At 37.6% G+C, this 12258-nt stretch overlaps 1 protein-coding gene across 1 annotated transcript in view; it reads right to left on the bottom strand.

Moving 5' to 3' along the window:
- Positions 1-7257: 7257 nt before the first annotated feature.
- POLR2F (RNA polymerase II, I and III subunit F) overlaps positions 7258-12258 on the bottom strand; it is a 14367-nt gene continuing 9366 nt past the window's right edge. Inside the window, exons 4-5 of the mRNA XM_053721245.1 lie at positions 11437-11508; positions 7258-7840 (exon numbers count right to left, since the gene is read on the bottom strand). Coding sequence (XP_053577220.1) covers positions 7750-7840; positions 11437-11508 — 163 coding nt within the window. The 3' untranslated portion in view covers positions 7258-7749. The remainder of the gene's footprint in view (positions 7841-11436; positions 11509-12258) is intronic.

The following is a 12258-nucleotide window of genomic DNA, read 5'->3' as shown; positions in this document are numbered from 1 at the left end:
TGTGCCAGATATAGGGTCACAGTGACACATTACAAAGAGAATATGTGCCAAGTAATGTGTATATCACTGTGAGAAAGTGTCACACAGGCATGTGCCAGATATAGGGCCACAGTGACACATTACAAGGAGAATATGAGCCAAGTAATGTGTATATCACTGTGAGAAAGTGTCACACACACATGTGCCAGAAATAGGGACAAAGTGACATCACAAGGAGAATATACCATGGTGATCTGTGCCGGGTAATGTGTATATCACTGTGAGAAAGTGTCACACAGACATGTGCCAGATATAGTGTCACATCACAAGGAGAATATGCCATGGTGATATGTGCCGGGTAATGTGTATATCACTGTGAGAAAGTGTCACACAGACATGTGCCAGATATAGTGTCACATCACAAGGAGAATATGCCATGGTGATATGTGCCGGGTAATGTGTATATCACTGTGAGAAAGTGTCACACAGACATGTGCCAAATATAGTGTCACAGTGTCACATCACAAGGAGAATATGCCATGGTGATCTGTGCCAGGTAATGTGTATATCACTGTGAGAAAGTGTCACACAGACAAGTGCCAAATATAGTGTCACAGTGTCACATCACAAGGAGAATATGCCAGGTAATGTGTATATCACTGTGAGAAAGTGTCACACAGACAAGTGCCAAATATAGTGTCACAGTGTCACATCACAAGGAGAATATGCCATGGTGATATGTGCCGGGTAATGTGTATATCACTGTGAGAAAGTGTCACACAGGCATGTGCCATATATAGGGACACAGTGACACATTACAAAGAGAATATGTGCCAAGTAATCTGTATATCACTGTGAGAAAGTGTCACACAGACATGTGCCAGATATAGGGTCACAGTGTCACATCACAAGGAGAATATACCATGGTGATCTGTGCCAGGTAATGTGTATATCACTGTGAGAAAGTGTCACACAGACATGTGCCAGATATAGTGTCACAGTGTCACATCACAAGAATATGCCATGGTGATATGTGCCGGGTAATGTGTATATCACTGTGAGAAAGTGTCACACAGACATGTGCCAGATATAGTGTCACAGTGTCACATCACAAGGAGAATATGCCATGGTGATCTGTGCCGGGTAATGTGTATATCACTGTGAGAAAATGTCACACAGACATGTGCCAGATATAGGGACACAGTAACATCACAAGGAGAATATGCCATGGTGATCTGTGCCGGGTAATGTGTATATCACTGTGAGAAAGTGTCACACAGACATGTGCCAAATATAGTGTCACAGTGTCACATCACAAGGAGAATATGCCATGGTGATCTGTGCCAGGTAATGTGTATATCACTGTGAGAAAGTGTCAGGCATGTGCCAAATATAGGGACACAGTGACACATTACAAAGAGAATATGTGCCAAGTAATGTGTATATCACTGTGAGAAAGTGTCACACAGACATGTGCCAGAAATAGGGACAAAGTGACATCACAAGGAGAATATGCCATGGTGATCTGTGCCGGGTAATGTGTATATCACTGTGAGAAAGTGTCACACAGACATGTGCCAGATATAGGGACACAGTAACATCACAAGGAGAATATGCCATGGTGATCTGTGCAGGTAATGTGTATATCACTGTGAGAAAGTGTCACACAGACATGTGCCAAATATAGTGTCACAGTGTCACATCACAAGGAGAATATGCCATGGTGATCTGTGCCAGGTAATGTGTATATCACTGTGAGAAAGTGTCACACAGACATGTGCCAGATATAGTGTCACATCACAAGGAGAATATGCCATGGTGATATGTGCCGGGTAATGTGTATATCACTGTGAGAAAGTGTCACACAGACATGTGCCAGATATAGTGTCACATCACAAGGAGAATATACCATGGTGATCTGTGCCGGGTAATGTGTATATCACTGTGAGAAAGTGTCACACAGACATGTGCCAGATATAGTGTCACATCACAAGGAGAATATGCCATGGTGATATGTGCCGGGTAATGTGTATATCACTGTGAGAAAGTGTCACACAGACATGTGCCAAATATAGTGTCACAGTGTCACATCACAAGGAGAATATGCCATGGTGATCTGTGCCGGGTAATGTGTATATCACTGTGAGAAAGTGTCAGACATGTGCCAGATATAGGGACACAGTGTCATCACAAGGAGAATATGCCATGGTGATATGTGTCAGTTAATGTGTATATTACTGTGAGAAAGTGTCACACAGACATGTGCCATATATATATATAGGCGCACAGTGTCACATCACAAGAATATGCCATGGTGATCTGTGCCAGGTAATGTGTATATCACTGTGAGAAACAAAGTGCCATATATAAGCCCACATTGTCACATCCCCATGGCATATTCTCCATGTGATATGTGCCAGGTAGTGTGTTTTATACACAGGTATGTGACAATATGAGCCTGATAAGCTATGTATGTTATGGATACAGAAACATAATATAACTTCACTCATCAGATGTGTTTATCTCCAATGTAAGTGACATTATTATTACTGGATGTACTTAATAAACAGAATTTAAAGGGACCTGAATGTCAAAATTAAAGGGACACTGAACTAAAAAAAATTCTTTTGTGATTCAGAGAATGCCATTTTAAGCAACTTTCTAATGTACTCCTATTATCAATTTTTCTTTGTTCTCTTGCTATCTTTAATTAAAAAATAAGGCATCTAAGATATTTTGGTTCAGAACTCTGGACATCACTTGTTAATTGGTGGGTGAATGTATCCACCAATCAGCAAGAACAACCCAGGTTGTTCACCAAACATGGGCAGGCATCTAAACGTACATTCTTGCTTTTCAAATAAAGATACCAAGAGAATGAAGAAAATGTGATAATAGGAGTAAATTAGAACGTTGCTTAAATTTGCATGCTCTATCTGAATCACGAACGAAAAAATTTGGGTTTAATGTCCCTTTAATCTTTCATCGATCAGACAAAACAGCACTTTAAAAGCCTTTTTAAATGAACTCTTATTATCAAATTGAATTTATTCTCTTGGTATCCTTTGCTGAAGAGCATACATAGGTAGGCTCAGGAGCAACAATGCAGTACTGGTAGTACAGAAAAAGCAGACAAAATAAATAAAAGTATATTGCAGTTTATTTACCATGAGGGTCAAATTCAATTCTTTAGCAGAGCACCTCTCTCTGCCAACCTCCATGAAACAAGGCAAATAACTACTGAGAGGTAGGGAAGTAGGAGGGATATGTAAAGTGTCTTTGCCGCCTCCTGGTGGCCAGGTGAATTATTTTCCAATAGGTAATGAATGAATTTGTGGACTCTCATTGCCATTAGAAAGAAAATAGCAGCTCAGTTATTGAGATCAAACACGCCAAGCCATGCTCTATGGAGAAGCTGTTTCATATACGGCCCAGGGGCCACAATATATCAGACATCCCCAAATTGCATGTAGGTATCAGACATCCCCAAATTGCATGTAGGTATCAAAACAAGCGTGAGTGCTTACGTACAGGACATGGATGTGATGCCAAACTCTATCACTACTTCCCATTAGCAACACATAGGGCCCACTTACGTCAACTACCCTAAACTGAAAACAAGATCTTGCTCCACTTGCGTGTGTGACTGGCTTATTTATGCCCTCTATAAACGTCTCAGGATCGTGTGTGTGACTGGCTTATTTATGCCCTCTATAAACGTCTCAGGATCGTGTGTGTGACTGGCTTATTTATGCCCTCTATAAATGTCTCAGGATCGTGTGTGTGACTGGCTTATTTATGCCCTCTATAAACGTCTCAGGATCGTGTGTGTGACTGGCTTATTTATGCCCTCTATAAACGTCTCAGGATCGTGTGTGTGACTGGCTTATTTATGCCCTCTATAAACGTCTCAGGATCGTGTGTGTAACTGGCTTATTTATGCCCTCTATAAACGTCTCAGGATCGTGTGTGTGTGTGTAACTGGCTTATTTATGTCCTCTATAAACGTCTCAGGATCGTGTGTGTGACTGGCTAATTTATGCCCTCTATAAACGTCTCAGGCTCTTGTGTGTGTGTGTAACTGGCTTATTTATGCCGTCTATAAACGTCTCAGGATCGTGTGTGTGACTGGCTGATTTATGCCCTCTATAAACGTCTCAGGATCGTGTGTGTAACTGGCTTATTTATGCCCTCTATAAACGTCTCAGGATCGTGTGTGTGACTGGCTTATTTATGCCCTCTATAAACGTCTCAGGATCGTGTGTGTGTGTGACTGGCTTATTTATGCCCTCTATAAATGTCTCAGGATCGTGTGTGTGACTGGCTTATTTATGCCCTCTATAAACGTCTCAGGATCGTGTGTGTGTGACTGGCTTATTTATGTCCTCTATAAACATCTCAGGATCATGTGTGTAACTGGCTAATTTATGCCCTTTATAAACGTCTCAGGATCGTGTGTGTGTGTTACTGACTTATTTATGCCCTCTATAAACGTCTCAGGATCGTGTGTGTTACTGGCTTACTTATGCCCTCTATAAACGTCTCAGGATCGTGTCTGTAACAGGCTTATTTATGCCCTCTATAACCGTCTCAGGATTGTGTGTGTGACTGGCTTATGTATGCCCTCTATAAATATCTCAGGATCGTGTGCGTAACTGGCTTATTTATGCCCTCTCTAACCGTCTCAGGATTGTGTGACTGGCTTATGTATACCCTCTATAAATATCTCAGGATCATGTGTAACTGGCTAATTTATGCCCTCTATAAACGTCTCAGGATCGTGTGTGTTACTGGCTAATTTATGCCCTCTATAAAAGTCTCAGGATCGTGTGTGTAACTGGCTTATTTATGCCCTCTATAACCGTCTCAGCATCGCGTGTGTAACTGGCTTATTTATGCCCTCTATAAATGTCTCAGGATCGTGTGTGTAACTGGCTAATTTATGTCCTCTATAAACGTCTCAGGATCGTGTGTGTAACTGGCTAATTTATGCCCTCTATAAGCGTCTCAGGATCATTTGTGTAACTGGCTTATTTATGCCCTCTATAAACGTCTCAGGATCCTGTGCGTAGATGAGAAATACTGTAGCATGCTATTGGTCTTGATATTGGTTTACACCGATTTTTTAAAAAAATTTTTTTTATATAGCTGCAAATTATAACATTTTTGCCAGCTCTGAGTAGGAGAGAACAAAAAACTATTGTGCATCTCCACAAAAAAATTGGCTAATATGTTCTGAGGAATTTAAGGGACTTAAACTTAAGAAAAGTATATTTTATTTTTCATATAAATAAAATATATGTGAAAAACATTGAGATGGTAATATAAAATGATAAATTGTGTGTGTATATATATATATATAAAAACAAGAGAATGGTCAGCGCTTGAAGTTGATGTGTAAACTGCTATTTACAATAAATATATATTCTCATCCACTAGTAAGAATAAATATATTTATATAGATATATATCTCTATGTGTGCAACAATTTATAGTAGGTGCAAATGGCAGTCTTATTCAGATGGAAAGTCTGTGGATGTATAATATTCCATATAGTCCACAAAGCTAGTTCCCGTGTGCTATAGGTGTGGGCAGCCCGTCTGGTATAAAGATGATCCCCCGCAAGGTGAGGTTCCTCTCGAATTGTCTGGAAAAACAAGGATCTAGCTACCTGTCAGCACTACGGCTCACTACCATTGTGTATATACGTTTGTTTAATTTTACAATTGTAACTGGCTTATTTATGCCCTCTATAAATGTCTCAGGATCATGTGTGTAGATGAGAAATACTGTAGCATGCTATCGGTCTTGATATTGGTTTATACCGAATTTTTTTTTTTTTTATATAGCTGCAAATTATAACATTTCTGCCAGCTCTGAGTAGGAGAGAACAAAAAACTATTGTGCAGCTCCACAAAAAAGTTGGCTAATATGTTCTGAGGAATTTAAGGGACTTAAACTTAAGAAAAGTATATTTTATTTTTCATATAAATAAAATATATGTTAAAAATATTGAGATGGTAAAATAAAATGATAAATTGTACATATAAAAAATGTTTACAATATACTTTCATTAATTATTTTGTCCCCTTTTCCTGTAATTCTATTCTGAAATTGTGAGCTTTTCAATCCGTTAGAAATGGAAGTGCAGAACACTGTTATATTCCACACAGCCATTGGCTGCACACTCTAGTGACCTATTTATAACTGACCCTAATTGGTCACAGCAGAGAAAGTAACCTAAGTAACAACATGGCAGCTCCCTTTGTTTATAGACACTAAAACTTTAAATAAATATTGACAAAATAAGTGTAAACAACGAATTAAACTTTAAAAAAATAATTATATCTACATGTTACTCTCAGCCTTAATTTCTTTGAATGCTTCGTTTTATCTACCATTTTAGTGTTTAATGTTCCTTTAAAGCTGTTTTTTTAATTTACAGTGTATGAAGTCAAAAGTGAACAGAGAGAGAAGGGTCCACATCCCATAGTTATTTTCTCACTAATACATGCTGCTATGCAAGGGTTAAACACGACTGACATCTGAAATAAAAAAACATTTAGTTACATTTCTTGGTCACTTTATAATAACCCTGCACATCCCAGCAAGGTCATGCCGATTTACAGATCCTAATACTACTCCTGTCTTGCGCCGACACTCCTACCGGTATTTTATACATTATCTTCACAACAGATCAGTTCATCGCCTGTCCTTCTCAGGGAGAAAGAGAAAAAGTCATTTATTTCGTGGCTCATGATTTTGGCAGCATCCACCAAGTGTAACAGCGCCCTCTTGAGGGTAGAGAACCAACTTGTAATGAATTTGTCAGCACTAAATAGTAAGACAGGGCTTTGATAATGCAGGGTAAACTAACCAAGGTGACATTCATTACAAATATACTGGCAGTTTGCTTCTGTTCTATCGTCATACTGGCTGCAGAGAAACTGTAGTGGAATGAATAGATATGCTATTTAATTAGCATGTTACCTTTTCCCGACTCACTATAGAACTTTGTGTTTAACCCCAACAAAGGGATTAAACACATAGGTAAAGTATCAACTGAAAGCCAGAGAACTGACGTTACAGAGCAGGAAACAGCCAGTGAGCAAATCAACAAACACAAATCATACGACCCCCACCAATCACCAGCGCTTGCAGCGGTACATATGCACACACACCGTGTATATATGTTTGGCAGAACTAAAACTCTGGAGTGTCACTGTTACTTTGTATTGTAATAAAGTGTTCACAAACCAATGTTACAGCACAAGATGAGAACAGTTACCATAAATTTTATTGTAATGTTAGAATGATGAAAAACAAAGAAGCAGCTAATAATTAGTCTCTGGCGCTTTAGAAATTAAATTACACACAAACAGGAATATCACAGTAAATTCCTCACACTGCTGTTGTAACTCATTAGCGAACGACTTTTTAAAGCCAAATACATAATCCAGACTCCAAAAGGATGAGTTTTCCCAAGAAAACTGTACAAACGGCTTCTATCCCTTTCCCTGCAGGAGAGCTGGGAAAACACAAACTGGCACGACCAGAGAAAAGAACTTAATACGTCATCAGTCAACGCTCCTGTTTCGGTTTGTCCGGAGAAAGATGTGGAAATGGATTTCCTGATAACTGGTCTTATATTTTTATACAATTTACATTTAAAAAAATAGACTTCTGTACAACGGTCAGGAAGGGGATAGACAGAAATAAAACGAGGTAAAACCCCCGGTGAGGTGGGAATGTTTGGGGACATCCAAGGGTCTCAGTCTGTAATGATGAGCTCGTCCACACCCCAGTCTTCATAACTCCCGTCTGGTAGGTAGCGCCGGATGATTATGGGGATCTTTCGTGCTCTGCAGGGACAGAAAAAGCCTGCTATCAAGCGGTGCCATTTCCAAAACCCACCCAGCACCAACCCAAAAGGACACCAGAGTAAAGGATTTTGTATTAGGAGAAAATATTTAAATGCATTAAGATTGACATAAAATGGTCTAGTTCACTACAGTACTTTATTATTAAATACATTATTGTTGCTAACTGTGCGTTTTCCCAGCAAGGGGGGGGGACTAAATTTCAACATATTGTACACCTAACAACATCTAACAGGACACCGCAAGTGGTGGTTACCTGTGTATGCAGCTCTTAATTAAAGGGACATGAAACCCACAATTTTAAACAACTTTCCAATTTACTTTGATTATCAATTTTGCTTTGTTCTTTTGATATCCTTTGATGAAAAACATACCTAGGTAGACTCCGGAACAGCAATGCACTGCAGCTAGCTGCTAATCGATGGCTGCACATATATGTCTCTTGTGATTGACTCATCTGATGTGCTCAGCTCGTTCCTAATAGTGCACTGCTACTCCTTCAGCAAAGGATACCAAGAGAATGATGCAAATTTGATAATATAATTAAATTGGAAAGTTGTTTAAAATTGTATGTTCTCATGGTTATTTGGCACTGTAATAATATTATGTTGTCTCATTTATACCCTTGCATGCACTACGCTAGCATATTCATTTTGAACATAAACAAAGGTATTATTATAGGTTTTGCTACATGGCCCCCATCAGTTTAACCCTACAGACAGATATGATGCTTGGTGAACTGTGACCTTATTGTTAAATTCTGTACCACTGTAACTCTACTTTTTCATTAAAAATTTTTTTTAAAAAAATTCAACTTAAAATTGTATGTTCTGTCTGAATCATGAATGAAACATTTTGGGTTTCTTGTCTAAGTTACTGCTTGATCCTACTCAGGGCTGGCAATGCTCTGCCCCCTCCCCCAAGCGGGAATTTAACTGTATTTTACACCTCTTTGCATGAGTTAAAGGGACATAAAACACAATTTTTCTTCATGATTCAGACAGAACATACAATTTTAAACAACTTTCCAATTTACTTCTATTATCTAATTCTCTTGTTATCCTTTGATGAAAAGCAGGAAAAGTTCTTGTCTGCAGTACTATATAAGTAAACAGTTTTGCTACAATTTTATACATTAGCAAAAGCACTAGAGGGCAGCACTATTTCCTGTCGTGTAGAGCCCCAGACATGTGCACACTAACCATCTAGATATCTCTTCAACAAAGAATAACACGAGAACAAAGCAAATTTAATAGAAGTAAACTGGATTTTTTTTAATTTGTATTCTATATCTGAATCATGAAAGAAAAGGTTTTGGTTTCATGTACCTTTAAGGAAATAGTAACAAGCAAACTTAATTATAAAATGTGCCAATTAATTTTTTTTTTTTTATTTATAATTAAAAAATTACATTAAAAACCCCTCTTTAATAGGCATTTAGAAACCAAGAATATGTTTTCATTAAAGCTGAAACACACAACTAGCATTAGCTATAAATCTCTTTCATAAGTACTGAAATATGTAACAGATTAGGTTCTTATCAGTGATTTTATAATACAGATCTATCATGCGCTGGACTGATATTAAATCTCTGCATTTTATTGCTATTCCAGGATCCCCAACACATCAGATCTTAAAGGCACATTGTACTTCTGAGCTGGAGAAGGGAGAGACTATACTTAAAGGGACAGTCTACATTAAAATTGTTATTGTATAAAAAGATAGATAACTCCTTTACTACCCATTCCCCAGCTTTGCACAAGCAACATTGTTATAGTAATATACTTTATAACCTTTAAACCTCTGCCTGTTTCTAAGTATCACATGCTTTTTTATTTGCTTTTCACAACAGAGGAGTACTAGTTCATGTGGGTCATATAGATAACATTGTGCTCACGCCCGTGGGTTGTGGCAGACACTGCACTAATTGGATAAAATGCAAGTCAATAGATAATAGCCATGTCAGCAGGGGGCAGTTTGCAGAGGCTTAGATACAAGGTAATCAGTATATTAATATAACTGAGATAAGGGGCAGTCTGCAGAGGCTTAGATACAGGGTAATCACAGAGGTAAAAAGTATATTATATAACTTAGATAAGGGGCAGTCTGCAGAGGCTTAGATACAGGGTAATCACAGAGGTAAAGAGTATATTAATAAAACTGAGATAAGGGGCAGTCTGCAGAGGCTTAGATACAAGGTAATCACAGAGGTAAAAAGTGTATTAATATAACTGAGATAAGGAGCAGTCTGCAGAGGCTTAGATACAGGGTAATCACAGAGGTAAAAGGTATATTAATATAACTGGAGATAAGGAGCAGTCTGCACAGGCTTAGATACAAGGTAATCACAGAGGTAAAAAGTATATTAATATAACTGAGATAAGGGGCAGTCTGCAGAGGCTTAGATACAAGGTAATCACAGAGGTAAAAAGTGAATTAATATAACTGTGTTGGTTATGCAAAACTGGAGAATGGGTAATAAAGGGATTACAGATGGCCCTCGTTTTACAACGGTTCAATTTACACCGTTTCAGAATAACAACCTTTTTTTCCAGTCATGTGACTGCTATTGAAAAGCATTGAGAAGCAGTGCATTTATTAAAATAGCCAATAGGTGGAGCTGTCCGCTTGTGTTGCAGCAAAGCCAAGCAAGCTGAAATTAATCAGTTTAACCAGACCTGAGCTATCGAGCAGATTTCAAAGGAACAAGATCTTCCTGTCTATAAATCAGTCCAGATTGGAATGCATAGGAAGAAATGTTTGCAGAAAAATGCAAGTGAAGTCTGTGTTGTTTGATTATTTTATTAGGTTTATAATGCTGTTTAGCAAATGTTTTTGTTCATTTAACTTGGTTTAATTATATATTCTGTGTTGTGCGATTATTTTATTAGGTTTATAATGCTGTTTAGCATTTAAAGTCTTCATTTCAAAGCTTTAAAAATAATGTATTAGGTGTTACTTATGACAATTTTGAGAGGGGCCTGGAACCTATCTCCCTCACTTCCCATTGACTTACATTATAAACTGGGTTTCAATTTACAACGGTTTCGATTTACAACCATTCCTTCTGGAACCTAACCCCGGCGTAAACTGAGGGCTACCTGTATCTACCTTTTTAACAATAACAATTCTATTGTAGACTATCCCTTTGCATTTATAAAAAAACATTTTTATTCTACATCTATTGCAAGATCTAATTTGTTCTCTTGGTATCCTCTGTTGATGAGTAAACACAGTTAGGCTCAGGAGTGTGTAAATGTATTTAGCAACAGTGCTCGCAACAACATACAACATTGCTACAAACATTGTTATGAACAATGCTGCCATAGATGCTAAAGAAACGTGCACGCTCCTGAGGTTCTATGAACCTACTACATTTTACACTAACAAAAGGGTACAAAAGAACTAAGCACATTTACTAATAGAAACTAATTGGAGAGTTATTTTAAACCTCACGCTCCGTCTGATTCATGCTGCTCCTTTAAGACGTGTTCACTTCAGGTGTTATTACATTTAACGAGCTATAAGGAATCTACTAGTCATTTTCTCTAACATTAAAAGGGATAAACCAGCCTTACTTGAGTTCCTTCATGGCAATAAGAAGAGGGTCTGTTTCTCCTTCCAGCTCTACCATAACCGGAGCGCACATCCTATAGGGAACAAGAGGCGCAGGTAGGTTTAGTTTGCAAGGACAACAATATATATATATATATATATATATATATATATATATATATATATATATATATATATATATATATATATATATATATAGTCTATACACCCCTGTTAAAATGTCAGGTTTCAGTGATGTAAAAAAATGAGACAAAGATAAATCATTTCAGAACTTTTCCCACCTTTAATGTGACCTATAAACTGTACAACTCAATTGAAAAACAAACTGAAATCTTTTAGGTGGAGGGAACAAAAAAAAAACTAAAATAATGTTGTTGCATAAGTGTGCACACCCTCTTATAACTGGGGATGTAGCTGTGTTCAGAATAAAAGGGACACTGAACACAATTTTTTTCTTTCGTGATTCAGATAGAGCATGTAATTTTAAGCAACTTTCTAATTTACTCCTATTAATTTTTCTTCGTTCTCTTGCTATATTTATTTGAAAAAGAAGGCATCTAAGCAATTTTTTTGGTTCAGAACCCTGTTTATCGGTGGGTAAATTTATCCACCAATCAGCAAGAACAACCCAGGTTGTTCACCAAAAATGGGACGGCATCTAAACTTACATTCTTGCTTTTCAAATAAAGATACCAAGATAATGACAACAATTTGATAATAGGAGTAAATTAGAAAGTTGCTTAAAATGGCATGCTCTATCTGAATCACAAAAGAAAAAAATTGGGTTCAGTGTCCCTTTAAGCAATCACATTCAAAATCATGTT

This window comes from Bombina bombina, chromosome 7 (assembly GCF_027579735.1).
Source record: "Bombina bombina isolate aBomBom1 chromosome 7, aBomBom1.pri, whole genome shotgun sequence".
Classification (NCBI taxonomy): domain Eukaryota; kingdom Metazoa; phylum Chordata; class Amphibia; order Anura; family Bombinatoridae; genus Bombina; species Bombina bombina.
The sequence above is the reverse complement of the archived record's forward strand: the minus strand, read 5'-3'. Positions and strand labels throughout refer to the sequence as shown.